Below are 25,930 nucleotides of genomic sequence, written 5' to 3' on the forward strand. Positions count from 1 at the left end.
CACAGTACGCTGTATTTCAATCAAATATAAATAAAGACACAACACAACGCTAGTTACTCCTCTCCATTTTATGTTCAATCATAAAAAAATATATTGACTAGCGACAACAATCTAAACATACAAAAAACAACAAAGCTTGGATTCTTGAAAAATGAAGGTCACCTAGCACATCCACAACAAAGACTGAAGTAAATGCAAACACTGAATGAATAAAGTGTTCATTTACTCCGGGTCAAGTCTCGGTAACACAGGCAATATGAGATTACCAAAGGAGGAATCCTGAGTGATGAAGAATCCGGACGAGTGTGCATGTGCGTGCTGAAACCAAAACAAAGAAAACGTTATGACATTGGTGATTTAAAATAAAAACTGAAACTGCACACACGAGGCTTTTGATACCTGTAAAGCTGCTTTTTGTTGTGCAGCAATATGCTGCTGTTCAGCCTGGTCCCTAAACTCTTTATTTACTGCCGGTCTAGAAAGAGGAATGCTGGGGGAAAAGTTTTACATTGCATTCATTACATTGCATACATGATGTATTATTTTTGTACATTTTTGATATATTACCTGGCTCCAGGGTTATTCATAGACTGACTCTGGATCAGGCGTCTCTTCTCCTTATTCAGCTCAGCTAGAATAGCAGCCCGGTTTTTGTCTTGAATAAACAACAGCTCAAAATGACATATATGCATAATAGGGTTTTCTGTTATTACTGTATAGCAACTTAGTGCCTCTATGGGCCCATTTTGTTTGTATAAGCTGCAAGTTCAGTGCGCGGTACAGTTTTAAGTAACGATTTTACATATCAGTAATGATATATTTTGCTCTCATATGGATAGTAAACATAATTATGAATGTACCAATTAGGTAACAAAACATAAAATGACCATAAAACTCGTTCAAACAAAAATTACAGGACAGTTTGACCCATGTAAGTTCCCCCTTTTCATACGTTACCTTTTATAGTTCATGTTATTAATGACGTTTGTGCGTCATAACACAAATAATAAAAAACATAAATAATATCTAAGTAAAACATTTTGAGTTTTTAAAATGATTTTAAAATGTGGTTTGCAGATAGTTATGTTCAGAAAAACATAATGTGTAATAAAATGGGCACAATGACCGCTTTAAGACAAAAAATGTACGTTTAAAAATAACCATGACATATATATCACTGAGTTTGTTTCTTCTTCTTTTTTAAGTATTGAAACACATTCTCTAAGCTTGAGATGAAGAACAGACTGGATATACAAAACAATATTTACCTGGTCCAGGCGGATTTGCGGCCATTTTTACGCGTGCTCTAAATCTAAAAAAAACCGAAACGACTAACTACCCACAAGCCATATGTAAAATCACTTAAATGAACCTTTAAAACAGGTTGGGGCGATTATACACAAGTACCTCTGATGTCTTCTTCGTTAAGCGCGATGGTGGCTGCAAAGAACGTAACGATACGCGGTTACAGCGCCCACTGCAGTACTGGAGCTATAGCCGACCAACAGCATGACTTATTGCGTTCTTGTTGAAATGACTAAAAATAACTTTGAGATCAATGCCAAACGGTCTAAAGTTGGAATGGCGTTTGGTTAGGAAAAGCAAACATGAACTTGAAGCGGTTTTATAACGTTTTCTCAAAAATAAATAAATAAACGCGATTCCTCGGTGACACGACGTGTTTCTTTCTCCAGGCGGCGCGTGACTCCCAGTTAAACACAGACAGACATATGGTTAAACACACATGCTGGGAAATGCGGACCATGAGATTCCAAGGTCTGGTTTTAAGAAACAGACTGGGGCAGTTTCCGTGCATATCACAAGCGTTTAAGAAACAATTTCACTTACCACAGAATAAATGTACGTTATATGCAACACTTTGAAAACCTATAAATCCTTTTTTTTTAAGCAGACTTGCAAGCTTTCAAGAAGAGCCAGCTGTTAATATAGATTACACAGTGACATGACAAAATGTATAATGTATTTATCAAATAAATAAAAATAAAGCTTACAGTGTATAATACTTAATATTGACTATTTTGCATGTGACATTTTCCTGACAATTACATATATTTCCACACAAAAATAGTTAAAGGGAGAACATGAACTATTCATTTTAATAAACAAGAACACAACATTTTTTATTAGGTCATATTTCTGCTTAACGGAGAGGGTTGTGCTGCAGATGAATACAAGTAATGTTAAACTGCAGAAATCTCGCTGGTAGTACTAAACATACGCTTCTATATCTTTATTACAAATATTTGAAAAAAATCTTCAAGTATTGAGGTGAGACAGGAGCATGACAGTGGTTTGTCTTTGACGGGTTTGAAGTTTCAGTTGAAAATATTAGTGAAATGTATAGTGCATCAAGTCTGTGTATAGGATAAAGAAATGTCTGACAATTTCGGGATGGACCAAAAATTCTATCCTGAAAATAGTTTTAGCCCAAAGAAAACCGTGTCAAAAAGACTTTTTAAACAATTTAGGAGAATATATGTTTAATGACATTTAATCCAAACAGCCGTTACATCTCATGTGTATGCAAAAATAAAAAAAAACTCAAATTAAATAAATTAACCACTTAAAAACTAAAACTTTCAGTTTATTAATAAAACATTAATTAAAAAGCTAATTTAAACGTATTTATTTAAAATGTATCCTTTCTTGTTTTTGACGGGGTGCCTGGAATTTTTGGATTGTTATGAATTTTCCTCTCAGTGCATCATTAGTTTATTAAGCATTTAAAAAAAACATTAAACAAACGGACCAACCACACACAACTTGCACAACAGCCGAGTCTCTTATTTTATCCGTGGACAGAGGAAGAATCAATAATGGAAAAGATGAAAATGTTAAAAGGAGCATATATCAACAACAAGCCTTAAGACTGATCATTACAAAGCTTATGTAGCTGTATGCTTTCATCTGTAAAGCGGTTAATTCAATAAGATTGAAAAGGAACTTCTTTCCTTTAGATAGATTGGTTCAAAGCACTGTTAAGTACAGGATACCGGTACTGCTGTCAGACATGTCATACTCTGTTTAACATTCGTGTGCCGCTTTTACTGTCTGCCACGAAACTCCAGCCACACACAAACCGGTCCAGAATTCCGAACTTCTATATGCTTGGTAAACAAAAACAGAACAGTGAATTTATGACAACTTGAAATCTGAGAAATTAATTTTGGCCTAAGACCAAAGAACAAAATCTTCTGCAAGTAAATAAATATAATAAAGCTACAGTATAGGCTATTTACTGTATACAAGTCATGATTTGACTGTTATTACATGTGCAGAGAAGGTTGTTTGATGTCCAAACATATTCTGAGGTTACTGGCAGTAAGCGGAAAAGGTAAGCGAACGATAATATCCCAATCCAGTTTTAAAAGACAAACAAATGCCATGATTTTGCATTTAAAAATGGAAAACTCTGCCAAAAAACAACAAATCTACTTTAAAACTGTATAGATCATTCTATAATAAAACCCCTTCTGTGACAGCAAACAGTGCCAGCCCACTCGGAGCGCAGTCCTCCTTTCGTCTCCCAGTTTGACGGAAACTCAATGTGAGGCCAATGGGAAGTTCTGCTTTTGGTCTCTTTATTGGATAGCCCCTGTATCCATAAGTGAACATGCCGTACGCAGACCCCAAGTCTTAATGCCTCAAGTCAAATCCAACTCCTGGTGCTTCAGTTCAGTGCTTTGGGTTTGCACTACACCACAAGCTGGAAGGGCTCTCAATCACAGCTGCGCCCGGTCTAGCAGTTAATGGGACAGTCCGTCTTGGCTTTACCGGCAAAACTGATGATTCTCCTCAGGCAGCGGCCGAACTCCTCCAGAACGAGGCGCTCGGCCGTGGCCGCAGTCTGGTTGTTGAGCTCCGCCTGTTCGACCTGCTCCAGCAAACAGTCACACGTCGCCTCGGCCACTTCCTTCGTGACGAATGTGTACGGCAACCTGAAAGTTATTTGAATGATAAGTTAACAAAATAAAACTTGACTTTTAAACACTAAAAGACTCCCTACTGAATAAAAAAAACAATAGAACCCTGCCCAAAACACAATAGAAAGTTTATCAAATTGTATTGCATTGTATTGTATTGGTTGTAATGGAAATTCTAATGGTGTCTAATGGTATGTGATGAATTCTTTTGGTGGGATGTTAAATCCTACTGGAAAAAGCCCAAAACACTACAAAAAGGATTTTTTTAATGCTTTAATGGAAAACATTAGAATTTCTGGAATGGTTTCTGTAAAAAACAATAGAAACCATTAAAGATGTTATAATGCTTTTAAAGGGATTTGTACTGGCTTTAATGGAAACTGTAATGGTTCTACTGGTATGTGATGGATTCTATTGGTGGGATGTTAAATGAAATCCTATTGGAATCATGCCCAAAGCACTCTACAAAAAGGAATTTTGTAACACTTTTAATGGAAAAGCTAGTGGTTCATGTTTTTTTTCAGCAGGGATACCAGTAGACACCTTTTCCATTAAAACCAATACAAATCCCTTTCAAACCCTTAAAAGCATTACAACTTCTTTAATGGTTTCTGTTGTTTTTTTCAGCAGGGGTGTATAACAGTTCATTCCTATTGGTTGAGCTGCCAACATGTGACCTGCATCAACATATATATTTTACAGAATTTTGTGCGCTCTAAGGCAGTGTTCACACTTGACTTCTTTTTTGAAGCTGCTAGCATCTGTTTTACATTATAATCCTATGGATTAAACAGAGTTTCCAAAAAATCCCTGAGCGCTTTTTTAAGCGCCAGCGTCTTTTCTGCAGCTCAGAGCGTCTCTTGAGGTTGTAAAAAGTTTAACTTAAAAAAAAAAAACGCCCTACGTCAAGCACCTTTTTCACAGCTAACCAATGACAGAGACCTGTCGTTTCCATAACATCATACGAGGAATGTGATTGATCGAGAAGGCTCAAACTCGAAAAAAATTCAATGGCAGCCGAAACGCCTGTTGGAGCATAGTTTTGTATAAATAATTTTGTATATGTTTAATATTCTTTTTCAATAACGTTTGATGTCATTTCTTGCCAGAAATTAGTTTTGTAGTTTTTAAATATATGATTAGTTATTGCAAAGATGCTCTCTGTTTATAATTCAAATAGAATTCTGTTACGCTGCCTATAAAGCCTGTCTCTCTAAAGCCCCAGGTATACTTGATTTTCCGCGTACGCGCGCAAACTCGTCCGCACAGCTTCTTGAGCATACTCATCACTGATTAAGCGCGGAGTTCGAGTTCGACACATGCGCAGTACAAATGAGTATGTGTGCTCTACCAGACCGTCAGAGGGCAGCGTTGAGTCGCATCATTCAGACCCACTGCAAATTAATGGTAGAGGAAGTCATTTGCCACTGCAAACAATCCGAGCAAACAGCAAGACAACAAGAACAACAACCAAACCGCATGGAGAAGGATATGCTTCTTAGCTTACTGTTATTGGTTTCAGCATGTTGGTTTTGTATCGTTTTTCTTCGACAACGGCACACTGCACACTTTCTGTGTGTGCATTGACCCCTAGGGACTTGTGCAATTTTCACGTGCATGCGCTTTTGTACGCGTCACATCCGCACGGACACAGACAGACGGACCATACTTGCTCCTTAAGCTGCCTTCGTGCACAAATGCTATCTTTGAACATTGCTGGCTGTTATTCGTAACCACAACGTTGCAAGCATTTTTTTTTTACTAAAAAAGCGCCATTGTCAACTTTTTCTTGTCAAAAAAGAAGTCAAATGTGAACACGGCCTTAAAGGTTTAGAATTAATTCCTTAATTTAATTTTATATAAAAATCTTTATATTTATTACGACAAAAAAGTATACAAGTCAAAACAAATATTTTAAAGTAACAGACTTTCTTAAATTTTTATTTTGTAAGTTTACATCCAAAAAGTTCTAAACTTTGAATGTTGTCAATTCTATCAATATCAAATGTAACAAAAAAATTCCACAGATTGTTGATAGATGGTTACTAAGTAAATATGGGTGGTTTCTAAGGTGGTGCACTAAAGAGCATTTTGGAGGTCCATAGGTCATTGTTAGGTAATGTCTGGATATAATGTAACTATTATAATGAGATAAAGATATGGCAGGTCTTACTTTCCGCCTCCACTGGTGATGGCTGGAGTCGTTCTGGTGAGCAGATCCGAGATCTGCGATGACAGTTTGGTTTTGGCTGCGGTTTGCTGCTGTACTCGCACCTCTGCAGCATCTGCCAGGTGCATCAGCGTCTTCCTCTCTGGACTCTCCTCAAAGTTCTTACAGCCCATGCATTTGCAGATTGACGAGCACATGATTTTTGCCTGACGTGAACAGTGAACGAGAGACTGTTAACTTTGCTCACAAGGACCCAACACGAGGGCTGAACGCTTTGACATTCAGATGCAGCTCACCTCATAACACTCGCAGTAGTTCTTCAGGCAGCCGGATTTTTTACAGTTGCACCCTTTGCTGTGTCTCCTGTCTGACTCGCCTTCTTTGCCTTTGCCAATCTTGGGCTTGAAGGCCACCGGGTTTCGGTCTAAACAAGCCTGCAGGACGACACGTTATTCTGTAGGTTGTGACTTTGGCCATATCAATACAGCAAAACAGTTTTGTGCAACATACAGATGACATTCCTAAAGAATCAAACAAGCGTAACAGCAGAAGACATTTTACATTTCCTAAAAAAAGAAAAAAACAGTCATTTGTTACCTTAATCGCCTTAAGTCTTTCACTCTCATGACCGAGGTTGTTGAAGCAGTTAACACAGTTGCAGTTACTACAAAACTCCCCATTGGCAAAGCAATCACAATACCTGCAGAGAAGAGATGAATTAATAACCAGTTATCAAACAGCAAGTCATCATCATTTTATAATGAACACGCTGTACGATTCGGTTCATCATCTCTGTCACAGCATCAAAGACAACTATACATGATGCTGAAAGTCTAATCTTGAAAACAACAGGTGGTGTTAATGGCACATATTTGCCACAAATGGGGGTCTAAACTAAGAGTGCCAATAAAAACAATTATAAATATAAAAGAATGGAAACAGGAATGCTGGGTGGTACATACAATTTCAGACACTGTGAGCGTGTGCAGTTACAGGGTTTTCTCTGCCTGGATGTGGCTTCTGATGTTGGTAAACTGTAATAAGAAAAACAATGAGCTTGATATAACAAACAGTTTGCTAAAATGAATTGTGATATAACAATATTTGCATCTCACCCGTTGAGAGAAAGCCTGGCTTGGGTCTGTATTGGCGTGTTCGTCGAGAAGGTGGATCTGCTGGTTAAAGTGACGAACGTAGGCTGGGGAATCTGAGAGAACACATGAGACGTGAAAAACTCCCCAAAACAACCGGCACCTCAGAGATGACGTATTTTTGAAGGCTAACCCGGAAGTAAGCGCCGCGCTGGTTCCCTCGACCGAAAGCTTATGCATTTGTCCCATAGACTTTTGGAAGATCGCCATGTGCATGTGATTAACAAAGGTTTATGATGTTTACACGTTTCGTCTATCAAGATCATCTGTACAAATCAACACCAAATTTTTTTTGAGCCGAAATACAATTGGCAGAAGTAAAAAGCTATTACGATGCTATAAACAGACTACACTTAAGGTCGCTCGATATCAACATCACCGCCACCAAGCCTCCGAAAACTTTCAAACTTTATTAAAAATGTGTTCCCTTGCAAGTAATTACTCCGTGAATGAATCTACGTTTTAAAAGATTTGTGCCCATTTTGCATTATTTGTGAGCTTTATATGCGCGATGACATCTACCGTCCTCGCCAAAAGAAGTAAAGCGATTTAGTAGGGCTGTTGTATTTCTAGCTCTACTTTTTACATTTTCTATTTAAAGTACTGCAATATATCGCAAATGTGTATCGTATCGAAATACATACCAATATATTGTATCGTGACCCATCTACCGTGATATGTATCGTATCGGGAGGCACTTTTCAATACACAGCCCTACGATTTAGCAACTTGTTAGCAACCGCCGTTTTTAAGACACATTAAGGCTTTAAAAAAATCACAAGGGGGTTATAATTGGTGTGTTTTATGTCATAGAAAATGTGAATATATTTATTTTTTTTGTTTACCACAGACCATATTTCGGGCGATTTACCAAAAACCCGTTCAAAAAACCCATAGGCTTTGGAGCGATGGAACCGGAAGTCCTAAAATGCTAACTCGCTTCCGGGTTTTGCAAACAAAAAATACTTCATCTTTGAGCCTCCCTATTGCATTTGGTATCACTGGCGATGTACGGACCTGTGTGACATACGGGGCCGGCAACACAGCGTATCCCATGTTCCCAGAGCCGTGGGCGGGGGTAAGCACAGTGCCCGGAGGAAGATTGGTCAGGTTGGGCTGGATCTGAGGCAGATGTGTGGCTGGCATGATGAGGCGCTGGGGGGTCTGACTGGTGGTCATCACCTGCGTTGCTGATGTCAGGGGCTTGGGTACCACCTGCGTATGCGTCCAACCACAACAAACCACATAAATATTGTTATAACCAAGATTTCTGGTTTACATTTATGTGCATTAAACTGGTTAGAGTGAGATCAGACAACAGGAGTGCATGTTTCACCATATACCTGTTTAACAGTCTGTGCCTGTACGATGGGTACAGACATCCGTACCGCAGCGTTCATCATCACAGGCTTGGCTTTGTAAACAACAGAACAGTTTTTAGTCTATTAGACTAAAACATTCAAGTTGAACATTAAACAACAGATCTATTCTGAACTATACAGGCTACAGGCTCTACCTGGTTGAATAGAAGAGTTAGTGTTGGTGCTGGCGCCCGTATGCACGGTGCCGCTGCCGGTTGTGGCGGTCACGAGTCGTACGTAATGAAAGCGGCTGCCTGGCACCTGAATCTGCTGTACATTGGGTGGTGTGGTGAGGGGGATGATGGTCTTAAACTGAGATGTCCCCATCCCTGCCACAGTAACCCCCTGCACTGGCTTTACAGCCTGTAGTTGAGATAAAGCAAAACATGTAGTTAGTGACATGCAAAAGTTTTCACGTGTGAAACTTTTCTTTGATGCCCTTTTTCCCTCTAATATGGTACAGATGGCAAATCCTGATTTGAACTCTTTTATGCTTATACCCACTGTATACAATGTGGGTTTCGGTACATCTTATAGGTCAGACATTAATATTTAGTGGTTAAAATACCCATGTGAAGTTTCTAAAGCACTTTTTTAAAGCATAGTTTTCCATAGTCAGGTAAGGTCACACCAATAACGGTCCATATTTCTCAAATGAAAACGTTGAGAAAATTTTCACGTGTAAATTAAAATATAGTAACTATATTATGGTCTATAAAGAGCCATCCCTTCTTCATTTGTAAGGTATTATTTATTCTGGTTTGTGCATTTTTATTCACAGATTCTCAAAAACATGTCCTTTTTTGTCACATCCAGAACGCATGAATTTTTCTTTTAAAATAGAAAACGCATAGATAATAGATACTTGTCCAATGTTTGGCCTCTATCATCACAGGTTTAGTCAAATATAAACACATAATTCATTACATTGGCAATATATATATTCACTGAGAATTTCCATTTCACATGACTGAAACCGAAAACGTCACATAACGCTGGAACTGCCCATCAGCTCTGTACTGGGCCCAAACCTGGAACCACTAACATTGGAACATGAGGCTGGGACCCAATTATTCTGCTCTTTTATATTTAATATTATAATATGTTATATGTACATTCAAAAAAGTCATGGTGGCCTAATGGTTAGAGAGTCGGACTCGTGACTAGAAGGTTACCGGTTCGATTCTGAGGGCCGGCGGGTAACGACTGAGGTGCCCTTGAGCAAGGCATCCTACCCCTACTTGCTCCCCGGGGGCTGCAGTGATAGCTGCCCACTGCTCCGGGTGTACGTGTGTTCACCACTTGCTGTGCGTGTGTTCACTAATCACTGGATGGGTTAAATGCAGAGGTCACATTTCAGGTATGGGTCACCATATCTGACTAATAGGTCACTTTCACTTTAAAAAAAAAAAGCTCATGACAGCATAGAGGCAAAATTATTATTGTTTTTGAATGTTAAAGTATGTTTGTCTTAGCGAATAGATCTTTAGTGTCTTTGAGTGTTTACCTGTGCAGTGGACAGGCTGGTTCCTGCTTTGGCCGGTGAGGTGGCAGCAGACTGTTGGACAGCGAGGATCGGCTGGCCCAAAGCAACATTCAGAGGGAGCGTCACAGACTTCTGGGGTGAGTTTGGAGACCCACTGGCCACTGAAACAACAGTCAGCTAGAGGCGAAAAAGCATAAGGGTGAGGACACAGACATGAGAAAAAGTCTCAACCAATGGCGTGCATTTGGGGTGAAACTATGTTTCTCCAACTAATAGCAGGGGTGCCGTTTTAAAAGGATAGTTCACCCAAGAATGAAAATTCTGTCATCACTTACTCAACCTCAGGTTGTTCCAAACCTGTATACATTTCTTTGTTCTGTGAAACACAAAGGAAGATATTTGGAAGAATGTCAGTAACCAAACAGATCTCATCAGCCATTTACCAGCCCCCACAGGATTTTGCAGAGATTTTTTTGGTGATTTCTGCAGCCAAAAATGCTTGATTTTGCAGCGGCTTTGTTCAAATTTTGCGATAAAAATTGCGAGTTTTTTTTTCTCAGAAACAGTTCTTCATTATTAATTTCCTATGATTAAAAGGCATGCAGCAGTTTCAGACTGATGCTCTGGAAACCTTGGCTGCTTTAAGTAGCCGAGGCCAGCCCAAGAGGCCATTTTGACTAACAGGTCAAGCAACCAATCACGTTTCGTTTCAACGCCAGCGGAATGCAGGAAAGGAAACCAGAGGCTAGTTTTTTTATGTATGTCAATACATTTTGTTAGCCGTTACGCTTTCTCCAATTGTAAGTGTTACAGACCCTTATCTCCCTATAATAAGAGTATCTCTGCCTGACTTTTGGAGCAGGTTTTGATGGAATGCGCGGTGTGCTGACGTCACATGGCTCGTCTTCGGCCAAATTATGCGGAAAAGTTCTCAAGTTGCCGCAAGAGTTTGTTTGATTATGCGTTAAATTCTGCGATGGCAAAATCGCTAAATCCTGCAATGACTGATTTACTGTCAGCCATAGTAGGGAAAAGAAATACTATGATAGTCAATGGGGATGAGATCTGTTTGGTTACTGACATTCTTACAAATATCTTCCCTTGTGTTCTGCAGAACAAAAAAATGCATACAGATTTGGAACAACCTGAGGGTGAGTAAACGATGACAGAATTTTCATTTTTGGGTGAACTACCCACTTGAATAGAAACTGACCTTGCCAGGAGACTTCAGAGGTGAGATGGCCACTTTGGTGTTGCCAGACGGGTTCTGCTGCACAGTGCTGGTTGTCTCACCGATGGTGATGTTACGTGGTGGCGTCACTGGAGTGCTCTGGGTAACAACCCGACCTGGGAGCAGGAACAAAGCTTTAGGATTGATCACAAGGATCTGGAAGTGCATTATTATAGATTTCCGGATCACATGACGGGCTAGTGACTTGCTTACAAACATCAGCAGATTTCAAAGATGTGTTTGATATTACACAGGACGAAGATTACCAGTCACTACAGGAGCTCCTGACGCGGGATTGGTCAGTCCTTTATTGTTTAAAGCCTTTGTGATGATGAGCTTTGTTATCATTGGTCCGGCTGAAGACACCGGAGGCTTCTTTGTGATCTGTGGGGAGAAACATGAATCTTTCATTCTGTTGAACAGGAAGCGTTGCTTAAATCCTCATGAAGATGTCTTTCCATAAAAAGATAAACACTGACCTGAAGGGTCTTCAGCTGTTGGGCTTGCAACGGTGTGGAGGTGCTCAGCAGCTGACTGGCCGAGCTCACAGCTATCACCGGCTTCCCGACTGCGGTCAGCATTTTAATCTGAGTTTTGGCATCCCCTGTGCCCTGGGTGGTGGCAGGTTTGTTCCAAGTCTGGGGCAGAGCCAACATAATGGGCTGTCCTGTTTTACTGAGGCCGGCAACCAGAAGTTTCTGACCCTCTGGCTTGAGCACAGCAGTGCCCGGAGGTTTGCCATCCACGCCAGGGGAGGTGGCCACTCTGTTGATGATGAGCTGGTGGTTGGCCGGGATGGTGACGCTGGAGATTTTTGAGAGGCTCTGAGTCACACCAGGGCTGGTGGTTTTGGAGGAGGCGCCAGTCATGAGGCCAGAGGAGGCCAGGAGGAGTTGAGTTCCAGAGATGGTGCTACATTGAGCGTCGCTGGAGGTTGCGGTCATCTGCATAGCTGTGGTGGTCGTACACAGGGTGACGATTTCAGGCACCTCCGTTTCCATAGGAACCTGAGTCAGCTCCGATTCGGATTGGAGAGGAGGTGCGAGATGCTCGGCGGGGAGTTCCTCTTCCATTGCGATAGCTTCAGTATCCATAATCTCATCAGGGAGGAGGCTGTTGAGCTCAGGTGATACCACATCCATCTTGCAAAATGACTGAAAACAAACTAAGAAAGAGAAACATGTTTTTAAAAAATGTAGAAAAATGTGAGGGAAAAACTTGAATTTAGTTTTACGTTTCACTTAAGTTCCTAATTCAAGGTTATTTTTATCACCCCATTGGCAGATTTTTGGCTGGTTTTACATAAACATAAACTTCCCTAATTCTTGTATTTTTTACATTAAAAAAGACTAAATATCTTAGGTCACTCATCTTGTCAAGAATATGTATGTTGATTTAAGTGTGATTAAAGGAGTAGTTCACATTCAAAATGAAAATGCTGTCATCATTTACTCACCCTCTTGTCATTTCAAACCTGTATGGCTTTCTTTCTTCTGCACAACACAAAAGAAGATATTTTGAAAAATGTTGGTAACCCCCCCATTCACTTCTATTGTAACCAATGCAAGTGAATGGGGGCCTGTTAAAATATCTTAATTTGTGTTCCGCGGAAGAAAGTCATACAGGTTTGAAATGACAAAAGGGTGAGTAAATTATTACAGAATTTTCATTTTGAAGGCGAACTACTCCTTTAATTTGTACTATAAAACAAGACAAGAATGCCATTTTTGCAGTGTTCGTATTGCATACTACATTTTTTTCAACATTCCGAAGCCCTAATTATTACACATGCAATATAAACAAACAAACAAAAAACAATTCATAGTTCAAGCTTTATTATTTGTATACAGTCTTCTGCGTCAATCATTCTAAAAAACGTGTCCAAACGATCGTATCAGCATTTTCTACAGCAACTTTCTTTACCTCAACTCAAAGCTTTTGCGTTACTTTTGAGGAATATTGTGCAAGAGTGATGGATTGTGATGCGAGTACATACATACAGAAATAATGGATGTCTATTAAGGCATGACGTGTAAATCTAAGAAAAAATCGTGATGAAAATGATAAACATACAGCATAAAGTATACATTTAAAATCTAAAGAGTCATATAACAAGCACATGTGTCAAATATAATCCGCAACAGTGTTCTGGCGGGCCATTCAAACTCTCCTATTACTAAACGCTCTACGCTGACGCGACGCGACTAGAACGCCCCATCAATCAAACAGCGCCGAAAGTGTTGATGAAAGCGTTCTAAATGCGTCGCGTCGCATAGCTGCTATGAGGTTAAGTAGCACAGAGCTAACCAGCAGTTAATTAACACACCAAATATACATCAAGAACTAGCGTCATAGCTAACATTAGCAATGACAATCACCAAAACAACTGTCTGTAGCAGTGCTTTTCTTACCAAATTTCGTGACTCAAAACACAAAACCTCCTATAACACACGTTCCTTTATACGTGTTATTAAATTGAAACCATAAAAGCACTCAAATTAATTTAAAGAGACAGGACACATCAAGGCCTCTGTTTTAATCGCAGAAAATAATTGTCTCCATTACCTCAACAGTTAATTCTGTAAAAACCCAGCAGGGCAGTCTGACAGTTTCCACATCGAGGAGAGTTTGTTGATATTCCACGCGCCCGGTTCCCTGTATACTCTGTTGCCATGGAAATTAACTTTATAATACTACGACACATACATGTGTATACGGACTGGTATATTTGGTTTAGCAGAGTCCTGTTATGTGACTTTGAGCGCTGAGTGTCTATTTCAGGCCAGGGTTGGATTTCGAAAGATCCGCCATTTTCAACTCGTCATCAGTTCAGAAACAGCAGCAGCACAAGATAAAAACGCAGCATTTGTTTTGTTAGCGCAAGGGAGGGGCAAAGTGGACATAAATGACGTGCGGGCTCAAAATGTTTATTTTAAGAGACGGCTGGAATAAGAACTCATTTTCTAACCATTCCCTATTTAAAACAGACACAATTCTCAAACTCATGGGTGCTGATTATATTAAATGTTATAGCGTAAAACGTACAATAAGACCAAGTCTTCCGTCACTAAACTGCTAACTTTAAGTCGAGTTGTAATGAAATAAATAGAGACTTAAGGTTAACTGAAAAAAGATGATTGCAATAATTACAAAATAAAAAAATTACAAAAAAGTTTCATTACTTATCAAATTATTACATCATAGTGTGCAGTGCAGACAACAAAACAAAAATGCTTCCAAGCTTCCTGACGAGTCTCTGTTTTGTTCAAAGAAAACAAATTGGGGGTCCATATCACTTTGCACAATACTAACGTTACAATATTTGTATAAAATAAAAGCCATACGTTGACAAAAGCCATTGCATAACGCTACTAATGCTGCAAAGCAATAACAGTGTACTGTAAAACCACATAGATATGATCCAGACAGAGCCAGCAGGTTGCTGTCATTATTGTCGGTGCATTGCCTCAGGTGCTATCCAGTATCCAGCCAACATTAAACTATCGCAAAGACTTCAACCTTGGAGCAATCTTTACCTTTGTATGTTTTAACTTGCAGTTCAGCACCAAACCTTAACGTACCAACAATCATTTGTCATCACAACTCGTTCTTTGAATTACACACCACACAAAAAGCGCAAGACAGGAGACAGTTCGAAGCCCACATCAGCTGACAAATACACAGTTAGCAGCTCTGCTAACTAGCTGAGATCATATTGCCCCTTGCTGAATACCCACCCGAGCTGAAAAGACACTTCCTACACTTTGTCGAGAGAAGTCTCGAAACGCTCTTCTGAAATCCTCGAAGTTTTTCACTCGATCACGCGCTGCTTACTCCGACTCGCCGCTGCATCGTTTCGATCATCCGCTCTCAGACGAAGACGATTGTTTAAAATACCGCGCCGAGCGCCATTTCACCTCTAACATCCCATTATCAGGCCACGCCTTCGTAGGAAGCAACATTTTGCGTCACTGCACAACTTCCGTGCACGCCTCTTTCAGTAGTACGCGACTCGCGCACGCATAAATGCATAAAAGCTAAATGACTTTATTTTTAGATATAGATATACATTATAGATATACATTTTTAGATAGGTAGATATAAACATATTTAAAAACACATTTGCATGTTTATACGGGGCATGATGTCAGAAAATGTAAATAATGTAAGCTTTCATGTTTTTTGGTGAAGTTAAAACCCTGTCATAACCCCTATTTTTTCCCAATTATAAGTAATTATAAGATATTAGCATATTAATAATATATAAATTATTATTATTATTATTATTATTACTACTGATTTTCATTTACTTTTTGAATTCAAAGAATAAGAATACTCAAGAATAAAATGATTTTGATGAGTGGCGCCCTCTTGAGGTCTGAATGTGTCACTGTTGATTGAGCAGTAGAGGAAAATGGCGACCGGCGTGAGACAGGAGCTCGCCCAGCTGATGAACTCCAGTGGCTCTCATAAAGATCTGGCTGGGAAGTATGTTTATTCAGGCCTTTTACTTATATGTCCACTAAGTATATGTCAGTTGCATAGATATATCATTGTTTACGTTTTCTCAGATGAAAGATGTGATGCAAAGATGATGTCTACAGGCTAATATTAGCTAGCGTGAGGCTATGCATTGAACTGATGAATAGTTACTCTGCTTGTCAGTCTGCATTTAGTAGTCTGCAGTTCACAACTTTTTTATTTTTTATAATTTATTTATAATAATACGTTATTTGCGTAAGCAAATATATCGGGCATGTTTGATGACAGGTGCTTAGGCAGCTACATTGTATTTACTCCAACAGTAATGTAAGTCAGCCAAGAAATCCTGGTTACTACAACAGATGTGGTTACTGTAACGTTGACTTTGTATTTGCTGTAAAAATATTTTTATTGTCTAAAGTAGTAATAATATGTATAATTCTTTAACTATTCAGTTAATTTTATTATTATGGCATTATAAATAATTCACTGTTCATTTTAAATAAAGCACTATATATATTGTTAGTAGTTTATTATGATTTATCTCTTCAAGTTTTAAAAGTTGTTTTACATGAATTGGATTCATATGTCTATAAATAAACATTAGCCCTTTTTGTCTCCTTTAAAAATTGTCACAGATATCGGCAAATATTAGAAAAAGCTCTTCAGTTTACTGATGCAGAACAACTTGAGGCACTTAAAGCATTTGTTGAAGCGAGTAAGTACACTGATATTAAAGCACACCTGTCTGACATGGTACAGATAACAAATTATGTATTTATTCTAACATGTAATGCATCTTTTAACATTGCATACACTGATTAACTTCTCATCCTCTCACAGTGGTTAATGAGAATGTAAGCTTGGTTATATCCAGACAGCTGTTGACAGACTTTTGCACACACCTTCTAAACCTGCCAGACGTTACAGCAAAAACTGTTTGCCATTTTACACTGGAAAAGATTCAGCCCAGAGTTATTTCATTTGAAGAACAGGTCAGTGTAACATTGCATGTGAAAACAAGCATGTACTTGATAAACATCAGCGAACTCTTGTCCAAAATATAATTCAGAAATTTTACCTTCACCTCTTGTGCATGTTTTTTGACCTACATCTACCAAAATGCATTACTACAGAAAAACGGTCCCCAAAAATATGTTGTTGTCATGTCAGCATCATTAAAAAACACCTTTGTGTTGGCCATCTGAGTGAATTATATTTTGTAATGTAAACAGAGTCAAATGAAAACATTCTGAAAAAAGTCAATTCGATGGTCTACTTGATTTTCTCGAACGACAAAAAATGATTGACAGAATATTCATGTATAGTAAAAATAAAGAAATAGAAACTGAGATTCTCATCCTCCGTAACATTTCTAAAAGACTGCTTAAACACACAAAGATATTTACATTAAGTTTGATTTTATGTGATGAAACGCATCCCTTTCAAGTTAACAGATTACGTTATATTTTCTAGTTAAACACTTAGTATTAGTATCATTCTCATTACCTATAAATGTAGTTTTCCGCATAAAAAAATGTTACATTTCTATAAATATAATATAAATATAAAGGAAATTTGTTGATACAAGTGTTTTTAAGAAAATCATGTTCGACATCTTAAAACCAAAATTTCGTGAGAATCACCCTAACAAATAATGACAAAAAAACAACTACTCCTTTACATTAATAAGTTACCATACATAATAATTGTAAGTGAATTTCGCACATTTTCAGGTGGCTTCAATCAGACAACATCTAGCCACAATCTATGAAAAAGAGGAGGACTGGCGGAACGCCGCACAGGTTCTTGTGGGCATCCCTCTGGAGACGGGACAAAAGTATGTTCACTCTTTTATCTATGAATAAACTTCTCTCGCCTTGGTTTTACTCTCTTACGATCTGTTCGTCTGTATCTACAGACAGTACAATGTGGACTACAAGTTGGACACCTATCTGAAAATCGCCCGTCTGTACTTGGAGGATGATGACCCGGTTCAGGCTGAGGCCTACATCAACCGAGCTTCTTTACTTCAGAACGAATCCACCAATGAACAGCTGCAGATTCACTACAAGGTGCACCGTAAATTAAACTGATGTTTTATCATGAACGATGGCATCTGGTGGAAATAGTCTCTACCAATGTTATTATACAGCGTTTTTATATAGCGTTTTTCATTGCATCCTATAGGTGTGCTATGCCAGAGTACTAGACTACCGGAGGAAGTTCATTGAGGCTGCTCAGCGCTACAATGAGCTTTCCTACAAATCCATTGTCCATGAGACTGAACGTTTGGAAGCTTTGAAGCATGCTCTTCATTGCACTATACTGGCCTCTGCAGGTAAGATCGGCATACTACCTTACTAACATTAGGCTAAACTAATTACAGCCTAATTTAAATGTATATTTCAAAGCGATCACTTGATCTAAGATGGAATTAACACATCTTGTTGCTTCAAAGGTCAGCAGCGTTCGCGTATGTTGGCCACGCTGTTCAAGGACGAACGCTGTCAGCAACTTTCCGCCTATGGCATTCTGGAGAAGATGTACCTGGATCGAATCATTCGAGGAAATCAACTGCAGGAGTTTGCCGCCATGCTGATGCCACATCAGAAAGCCACCACAGCAGATGGTGTTGACTTACTATTAGATGCTATTTTTATGTATTTAGGATTTGAGTAATTTGCGCCACATAAACATTTTAGCTCCTAAGAATTGACATACTATACTATATAAGTATAGTAAAAACGCTAACATGTGCCGTTGTAACACGTTACATGTATTACTGTAGTAATGGTATAATTACACTTTAACGTGGGCACCTTAAAATAAAGTGTAACCTAAATTTCTTATTTCTTAAAAAAAAAATGGATGAAGTGTACAATAATATTAGTAGCCTAATAAAAAGATGTTTTATTTTACATGAGTGGGTTACCTCACTAAGGTTGGCATGTTAAGATGACAACCACATTAACCCACTAACTTCGTTTAGATTTTTTAAAGTTCATATGCAAACTAAATTAATTATGCCGAGTAGCACGTTTTTTTGCCGCATTTTTGTGTATAATATTTTACATTTTTTCATTTACTTAAGTATTTTTACTCTCAAGTACATATTAAAATATCTGTACTTTATGAGAGTGTTTTTACTTTGGAAAAATCTTACTTCACTACATTATAAAGCAAATATCATACTTTTTACTCCACTACATTTCATAAATAACTGTTGTTTATTTACCTTTTAAAACTTAAGTACAAGCTCAAATCGAGTACTTTTACTTCTTATCTTTTACTTAAGTAGTTTTACTTTTTACTATTAAAAGATTTTTAAAGTACTTAAATTCTGTATTAAATGTAAAAAAAAAACGTAAACAATTTATTTATGAAGTGTAGTGGAGTAAAAGTATGACATATGCTTTGTAATATGGCAAAGTAATATTTTCCAATGTAAAAACAGCATCATAAAGTGCATATACTTGAAAAATGTACTTGAGTAAAACTGTCCACCTCTTAATTTTTTGCTCTGTCTTTTTTGTCTGAATTTTTTGGGGGACCCCTTAGAACCCTCTGGGGGCCCCCTGGCCAGTTTGAAAACCCCTGACATAAACAACAAATTACTTATTGCACCTAATTTAAAAGTGTGACATTTTCCTTTGTAGGTTCAAGCATCCTAGACCGAGCAGTCATTGAGCACAACCTGCTTTCTGCTAGCAAACTATACAACAACATCACTTTTGAAGAGCTAGGAGCACTATTAGAAATTCCACCTGCAAAGGTACATCCATGCATGGCTTACGATTTATTTGATAAAACAAACATTGTGGTGACGACGGTTCTAATGCTGCCACAAATCTCTTTACAGGCAGAAAAGATCGCCTCACAAATGATCACAGAGGGTCGCATGAACGGCTTCATTGACCAGATAGACAGCATTGTCCATTTTGAAAGTAAGTTTGGTTATTGGATGAATTTAGTAGCAATCTTTTTAACTTTATAATCATAAGAAACTGAAGTCAAATAAAACAGACTCGGAAAGTTCTGCAAACTGTATTATTTTCATCAGCGCGAGAGCCATTGCCCACCTGGGACAAGCAGATTCAGTCGCTGTGCTTCCAGGTGAATAACCTGCTGGAGAAGATCAGTCAGGCAGCACCAGAGTGGACGGCACAAGCTATCGAGGCCCAGATGACACAATAAAGTCCCTTTATCCCCTTCTAGCTACATCCGTCGGCACACCCTATAGGCAAAATTAACAGCACCATGAAAAGACTATTGAACTTGAGCTCATTCATTAAGTTTAACCTCTCCCATGATTCTGTATTAAGTTGGTTGTGAGGCATTTCTGACATTTGCAAAGACAGTCTGAGGCTTAATAAACTGTGACCATGTTTTCATGTTTATTTTCTGTCAGTTTTGAGCGCAAAACAGTCAAACTGTGAGAAAAAGGGTATATATACTTTCATATACTGTCCTAAAAACTACCATGTTTGGGAAATCTGTTTGCAAGTCCATTTGGTGCCGGTTGCAAGAATCACACACTTTTTAAACAATTTTCCTTACTTTATTGATTTTCTCCACATGAACAGATTGTCAAAAAAATCATTGAAAATAAATTTGCGAGTGAAAGGAAGTTATACAATGCTGCATCCGTCGTACAGTGTGAGGTAAACGGCATTCCACAGAAAAATAAAAGGAGGAAAACATAGTAATTAAAACTAAATAGCAACATAAAGCTAACATTAACTCATGTTAAAGGGATACTTTAATTTATATAAACTTCATTTATTCACCTTCATGTCTTTCAAAACCTCTATATGACTTCCCTGTGGAACACAAAGGAGGATTTGTATCCAAACAGTGGAAGTCAATGGGGTTCAATGTTGTTTGGTTACCAGCGTTCTTCGAAATATCTTCTCTTGTGTTCTGCAGAAGAAAGAAAGTCATTCAAGTTTGAAATGACCTGAGGGGAAGAAAATGATGACAGAATTTTCATTTTTGGGTGATCTGTCCCTTTAAGATTTCACATCTCTGGCACTCGTAATATCTGTTCTCGCTGGCTACACAGCCAACTTTATAGAAATGAACATGTGATGTGATAAAAAAAGTTTTATGATGCCTACAGACCGAGTACAGTAATTAAAGACATTACAAAAGGGCTCGATGAGCACGATTTCTTGTTTAAACAGGATGTTGTGGTGGGTCACCCTGTAAGATTTCTTCAGAATTCTCCGTTACGCTTCCTTATGTCAATATCTCTCTTCAGCTGACAGGCTGCACAAGACAGGCAGAAATAGTTTACAAGAAAGTTTTCACACATGGATCCCTGGAAACAAAACCAAACAACCAACAAATTACTTTATTTGCGTTCCATGCTCAACATGATCAATTGGTTGAACGATATATTGACATCATACTAACCGGGATGTTGTATCTTGTTCTGTAAACACTTCGGATTGGCATCCCCAAACCGCACACCCAACATTCGTTCATGTCACTAGCAATAGTACAGCCCAAACAAGGGAGGCAGAATGTGCCACAACAACCTAATACAACATTTAGATTGATGTTATAGATCAGATAACGAATTAAAGGGACACTTCACAAATACAAAAATATCTTCATATACTCAACCTCATTCTAAACCTGCACTCTTAAAAAAAGGGTGCTTCAAAAGGTGCTTCGATGCAAGAACATTTTGGTTCCGTGAAGAACCTTTAACATCTGATGAACCTTTCTGTTTAAGTTTTTTCTTCTGCAGAACACAAAAGAAGATATTTTCAAGGACGTTGGTAACCAAACAACACTGAACCCCATTGACTTCCATTGTATGGACACAAAACCACTGAGACATTTCTCAAAATATCTTCTTTTGTGTTGCACAGAAGAAATAGTAATATACAGCTGACATGAGGGTGAATAAATGATGAGCTTATGTTTATTTTTGGCTAAACTATCCTTTTAACAATGTAGTTGTGAAATATTATAAATTGGAACAACTTACAGATGCTTACATCATCACAACAGCCGAATAATCCGGTCTGAAAGTCTTTAGGCTTATATGCTTTAGGTTGAGATGTCACCTCCATAGAAGAAATCAAATGTTTGTTCCACAAAAAAAGTTAAGAGACATATTCAAAGTTTAGTTAATATGAACCCTAAACAGAGATTTATATAAAGTTTACACAAAAGGAATAAAAAAACATTAGGAACTTTACCTTTTGCGAAGTTGGATCCTCGCTTCAGGATACTACACAAAGGGACGTCTTTTATATTGGAAAAGTCACATGTTCAGGCACTCCCTTCACTCTCTCCATCCATGACAATACTGTCATCATTAAGTATGCAGATGACACGGCATCATCAAGGGTGGAGACGTGTTTGGGGAGCTGATATTCTTGCAAAGAGGAGAATGACCTTATCAAAAGGAACTAACCATGGACTTCAGGAAGAAATCCTTCCATCCTCTCATCGTCAGGAAAGTGGAGAGAGCTTGACAGTCCACATATTCATAACACTTGATATACCATGCCAAATTTTCATATAATCAGCATTTCTAGATGCATTGTGCTCATTCCAGTCCAGTGTCTGTTGAATTTCAACAAGACCAAACCTCTGAGTGACAGAAATGTGCAATGTGAAAAATCAAGGCTATCACATATTTTTTTTACTTTTCCTAAATACATGTAGGGATATTACTGCTGTATTGCTTAAAAGTAAATATAAACTTGTTTTCTTTGCAGTATTAAAAAGCATATGTTTTGTTATTTTGACCTGTTTCTCCAGTTTTTGCAAATAAGTGCAAGAAGCAATACTTTTATTTGAAATTTGGGAGAAATGTTGTTAGTAGTTCACACAAAACAAAAATGTTCATTTGACCTAAACACATACCAATAAATAGTAAATTCAGAAAAACCTGAAAATTATTTTGAAACGGCCCCTTAAATTTTGTGTGGTTGTTAAGTTTAATTTGTGGCTGAAATAAATAACATGTTACTCAAATACTGACATGTTGAGAAACGTTTTTATTTAAACCCACGAAAATGCAGATCCTGTTGTAAATAATAGTGAGGAAAAAAACACTGTTGTTGCATCATTGCCCGGATTTTAAAGCAAATACATCATCCAGGCCATTCTTTACTCAGGCATAAACGCTTGTACAGCAAAACCTGAGACAATACGGACCAGACAGTATCAAACAATGCAGGTTTCTAGAATAGTTTCTTTGCAACCACAGTCAGAATGATACCAAATGGAATAAGATACATCTGTATATGTTTACTTCACCTCTGTAACACCACAATATTTATTATCTCTGTCTAGATACTTGCTGCTGCTGCTTACATTTATGTTAAAAAGCTATAGTCATACTTTTTATATCATAGTTAATCAATCCACTTATCTCAGGACATAGTGTGCTATATACCTATATAAACAATAATCTTATAGTCTTATGCACTTATGCTGTTTGTTTTAAATTGACAGATAAAACTTAAATCCAATTCAAATTGTAAGTAGAAGGTAACAGTTTGTCAAAATATATATTGTCCATTCGAGCTCAAAGTCTCATAATGCTTGTAACAAATGGTTGTAAATGACCACAAAGTTCGATTACTTTAGTTTGTTATCAGTTTACCTAGCACACCTTAAGTGATGACTTAAACAGCCACACCACCTATTCTTGTCAAACTGTTATGATTACACAATGGAAAATAAATCTGTTATTATGGGTAAACAAATGCATTGAATTGAAGTTAACGATTTGGTTGCCAAAATGTTGTGATTTGCCATGGTGCTCTATGTACATATTAAACAGTTTTTTGTTGTCACTCAGAAAACATAACTATTTTGCGATTAATGTGAAGTTATAGTTCAACAATACAGTTTATTGAGAATAAGAGGACTCTAAATGGGCATGTCAAATATATGACCACACACATACACTATACTATTATAGTATAATAATAATAATAATTACACCAATAATAATAATAATAATAATACACAATATTGTGTTATTTTTATCATTATTATTATTATTATCAGCTTGATTTTGTTCCACCTACGATATTCCTCTTAGTTCATAATTAAAAAATTCAATAAGTCAAATGTACAACATCTGCAATTAATTTAAAATGACCCAAAATTTGTCACTGCTGGCACTTTGAGTTAACTTAAATTGTGAAGCCAGCAATTAAAAGAATATTCTAAATTAAAATGACAAGTAACCAAGAATTCTTTAGCTTTAAGTTGAGATTTCATCTTTATTGTGCTTCTCTTTGACTGTTTACATGTTAACAAAGTGTTCACACAGGCCACAAATCTGATATACTAATATTAGAAAATTTGCCGTATAGTTACATTACATTTAGAATTTACATTTAATGGTGTTTGTTAGCTTTTGGTCAAAAGACAGCAACAAGTTCATGATAACCTGCATTTTTATAAAGATTGATTACATTTCATATAATTTACACATTTAACTTTCTTTGATCTTTGGTTCATAAACCGGATAGTCTTGATTCGGCTGTGCTTTGTTGAGTAATATCCACCGTGTTGCCCTTAAACGCATCTGTCCTGTAAGAAGTGCTTTCTTCAGAATTCTCCGTTACGCTTCCTTATTTTAATATCTCTCTTTAACTGACAGCTCGCGCAACAGGCGCAGAAGTAATTGACAACACAGTCGTTACACATGGATCCCTGGAAACCAAACCAAACCCAGATCAAACAACAAAATAGAAAGGCAAACCGACTAGGTATAGATAAATATAAACAAGTGAAAGATATTTTGACTACACCATACCGGGATGTTGTATCTTTCTCTGTAAACACTTCGGATTGGCATTCCCAAACCACACGCACAACATTCATTCATGTCACTAGCAATGGAGCAGCCCAAACAAGGGAGGCAGAATGTGCCACAACAACCTAATACAACATTTTAGATAGATGTTAAAGTCAATCACTTTATCATTATCATACAATTTAGAGATCGTATTACATTTATCATTCATTTTCAGTGCCATTGAAATTACTTACATACGCCCATATCATCACAGCAGCTTAATAAACTGGTCTGAAAGTCTTTTTGTGCGTATGCTTTGGGTTGAGTTGTCACCTCCATTTTCTAATCTAGAACATCAAAAACATTCACGCTATATCATTCTGAAACACTTTTTGTATTTGTTTTTTTCTTTAGTTTTCCAAACTCAATTGACATCATACTTTTAAACTAAATATTTTCTTGTAAGGTTAACTTGGCAAAAAGTAAGTAATGTTTAAATGTAGCTATACCTTTCTTTTACCTACCTTTGTTGATTTAGGAAACTCCCTTTGCTGTGAAACATCCACAGATGTCCATTATATACGGTTTGAAAAGTCACGAGTTTAGGCATATATATGGCTTACTACACATATGGCAATAAACAGTTTTATTGTCAAAATATCTGCTGCCCATCCTGTGGGTTCAAAGTCCTGTAACGTTACATGTAACTACTGGTTATAAACCACCACAAATGGCCATTTCCAGAAATCTTAGATTAGTTTGCCATTCACGTCTTCAAGTGATGACAAATATGGAACAAAACATAACACATCATTATACATCAATGAACTTATCTGTCATTTATTTATTTCTTACATTTTTTTTGAAGCAACGGCCCCCAAGACTATTATGACATATTGGATGATGGATTTGGTTTGACTGGTAATTTGAGGCCCAGTTGATTTATTGCTGTGAGTTAAATACAATAAAACACTGTTGCTATACTGTTGTGAATATAACGCTTACAATTTTAAAGATTTTAAACATTCAGAGTAGCCTACTAAGCAATAAACAACCAATAAAAATGTCTGAAATGATTAATGTAAAAAATGATTTAATCCACATTTTTCAGAAACGTAATCTTTGTATGTATCAGAATCAGAATCAGAATCAGAAGAGCTTTATTGCCAAGTGTGCTTGCACACACAAGGAATTTTCTTTGGTGTTGGAAGCTTCTAGTACAGACATTCAACACAATGACAATACAATATAATACGATTTACAGTCTAAAAGATTCTAAATTGTGCATATATAAAATAAAGACTATTTTACAGAAAATGGGGG

The 25,930-nt window shown here is 37.5% G+C and overlaps 5 protein-coding genes across 7 annotated transcripts; 1 reads left to right on the forward strand and 4 right to left on the reverse strand.

Annotated features, from left to right (window-relative positions):
• Positions 1–53: 53 nt before the first annotated feature.
• inip (ints3 and nabp interacting protein) lies at positions 54–1,482 on the reverse strand. Its single transcript, XM_057320767.1, has 5 exons — positions 1,408–1,482; positions 1,269–1,312; positions 568–655; positions 400–490; positions 54–318 (listed from the first exon to the last, which is right to left on the reverse strand). The coding sequence occupies exons 2-5, from the start codon at positions 1,291–1,293 to the stop codon at positions 223–225; spliced, it is 300 nt and encodes a 99-aa protein (XP_057176750.1). The 5' UTR covers positions 1,294–1,312; positions 1,408–1,482; the 3' UTR covers positions 54–222.
• Positions 1,483–2,092: 610 nt separating this feature from the next.
• On the reverse strand, positions 2,093–15,282 carry lin54 (lin-54 DREAM MuvB core complex component). 3 transcript variants are annotated; one of them, XM_057321315.1, is made up of 14 exons: positions 15,105–15,282; positions 11,823–12,508; positions 11,610–11,727; positions 11,326–11,459; positions 10,134–10,289; positions 8,782–8,989; positions 8,609–8,679; positions 8,283–8,480; positions 7,230–7,321; positions 7,077–7,148; positions 6,712–6,814; positions 6,411–6,548; positions 6,118–6,320; positions 2,093–3,959 (listed from the first exon to the last, which is right to left on the reverse strand). In XM_057321315.1, exons 2-14 carry the CDS (start codon positions 12,483–12,485, stop codon positions 3,761–3,763), a joined length of 2,355 nt encoding a protein of 784 aa, XP_057177298.1. In that variant the 5' UTR covers positions 12,486–12,508; positions 15,105–15,282; the 3' UTR covers positions 2,093–3,760. The 3 variants fall into 3 exon arrangements, with proteins under 3 accessions (XP_057177298.1, XP_057177299.1, XP_057177297.1); XM_057321316.1 differs by lacking the exon at positions 15,105–15,282 and adding an exon at positions 13,909–15,072; XM_057321314.1 differs by having other exon boundaries at positions 2,094–3,959; positions 15,081–15,282.
• A 439-nt stretch (positions 15,283–15,721) lies between these two features.
• cops4 (COP9 constitutive photomorphogenic homolog subunit 4 (Arabidopsis)) lies at positions 15,722–20,455 on the forward strand. Its single transcript, XM_057321317.1, has 10 exons — positions 15,722–15,831; positions 16,464–16,543; positions 16,669–16,820; positions 17,562–17,665; positions 17,747–17,900; positions 18,016–18,166; positions 18,287–18,457; positions 19,485–19,600; positions 19,688–19,772; positions 19,889–20,455. Exons 1-10 carry the CDS (start codon positions 15,758–15,760, stop codon positions 20,020–20,022), a joined length of 1,221 nt encoding a protein of 406 aa, XP_057177300.1. The 5' UTR covers positions 15,722–15,757; the 3' UTR covers positions 20,023–20,455.
• A 117-nt stretch (positions 20,456–20,572) lies between these two features.
• plac8.2 (placenta associated 8, tandem duplicate 2) lies at positions 20,573–22,802 on the reverse strand. Its single transcript, XM_057321318.1, has 3 exons — positions 21,827–22,802; positions 21,244–21,368; positions 20,573–21,148 (listed from the first exon to the last, which is right to left on the reverse strand). Exons 1-3 carry the CDS (start codon positions 21,909–21,911, stop codon positions 21,044–21,046), a joined length of 315 nt encoding a protein of 104 aa, XP_057177301.1. The 5' UTR covers positions 21,912–22,802; the 3' UTR covers positions 20,573–21,043.
• A 1,419-nt stretch (positions 22,803–24,221) lies between these two features.
• Positions 24,222–25,269, reverse strand: LOC130546543 (placenta-specific gene 8 protein-like). Its single transcript, XM_057321863.1, has 3 exons — positions 24,862–25,269; positions 24,626–24,750; positions 24,222–24,522 (listed from the first exon to the last, which is right to left on the reverse strand). The coding sequence occupies exons 1-3, from the start codon at positions 24,944–24,946 to the stop codon at positions 24,418–24,420; spliced, it is 315 nt and encodes a 104-aa protein (XP_057177846.1). The 5' UTR covers positions 24,947–25,269; the 3' UTR covers positions 24,222–24,417.
• Between the last annotated feature and the right edge of the window lie 661 nt (positions 25,270–25,930).

This window comes from Triplophysa rosa, linkage group LG22, assembly GCF_024868665.1.
Source record: "Triplophysa rosa linkage group LG22, Trosa_1v2, whole genome shotgun sequence".
Taxonomy (NCBI): domain Eukaryota; kingdom Metazoa; phylum Chordata; class Actinopteri; order Cypriniformes; family Nemacheilidae; genus Triplophysa; species Triplophysa rosa.

Excerpts from the sequence above, each read along its gene's own strand:
- inip (XM_057320767.1), bottom strand. The coding sequence starts at position 1,293 with ATGGCCGCAAATCCGCCTGGACCAG. Across the intron at positions 656-1,268 it reads CGCAAATCCGCCTGGACCAG|ACAAAAACCGGGCTGCTATT; the intron begins GTAAATATTGTT and ends TGTTTATTCAAG. Across the intron at positions 491-567 it reads ATGAATAACCCTGGAGCCAG|CATTCCTCTTTCTAGACCGG; the intron begins GTAATATATCAA and ends CTTTTCCCCCAG.
- cops4 (XM_057321317.1), top strand. The coding sequence starts at position 15,758 with ATGGCGACCGGCGTGAGACAGGAGCTCGCCCAGCTGATGAACTCCAGT. Across the intron at positions 15,832-16,463 it reads CATAAAGATCTGGCTGGGAA|ATATCGGCAAATATTAGAAA; the intron begins GTATGTTTATTC and ends AAATTGTCACAG. Across the intron at positions 17,901-18,015 it reads AGCTGCAGATTCACTACAAG|GTGTGCTATGCCAGAGTACT; the intron begins GTGCACCGTAAA and ends TGCATCCTATAG.
- plac8.2 (XM_057321318.1), bottom strand. The coding sequence starts at position 21,911 with ATGGAGGTGACATCTCAACCTAAAGCATATAAGCCTAAAGACTTTCAG. Across the intron at positions 21,369-21,826 it reads TTGTGATGATGTAAGCATCT|GTTGTTGTGGCACATTCTGC; the intron begins GTAAGTTGTTCC and ends ATGTTGTATTAG. Across the intron at positions 21,149-21,243 it reads GAACAAGATACAACATCCCG|GGATCCATGTGTGAAAACTT; the intron begins GTTAGTATGATG and ends TTTTGTTTCCAG.
- lin54 (XM_057321315.1), bottom strand. The coding sequence starts at position 12,485 with ATGGATGTGGTATCACCTGAGCTCAACAGCCTCCTCCCTGATGAGATT. Across the intron at positions 11,728-11,822 it reads AACAGCTGAAGACCCTTCAG|ATCACAAAGAAGCCTCCGGT; the intron begins GTCAGTGTTTAT and ends TTCTCCCCACAG. Across the intron at positions 3,960-6,117 it reads ATCACCAGTGGAGGCGGAAA|GTTGCCGTACACATTCGTCA; the intron begins GTAAGACCTGCC and ends AATAACTTTCAG.
- LOC130546543 (XM_057321863.1), bottom strand. The coding sequence starts at position 24,946 with ATGGAGGTGACAACTCAACCCAAAGCATACGCACAAAAAGACTTTCAG. Across the intron at positions 24,751-24,861 it reads CTGTGATGATATGGGCGTAT|GTTGTTGTGGCACATTCTGC; the intron begins GTAAGTAATTTC and ends ATGTTGTATTAG. Across the intron at positions 24,523-24,625 it reads GAGAAAGATACAACATCCCG|GGATCCATGTGTAACGACTG; the intron begins GTATGGTGTAGT and ends TTTGGTTTCCAG.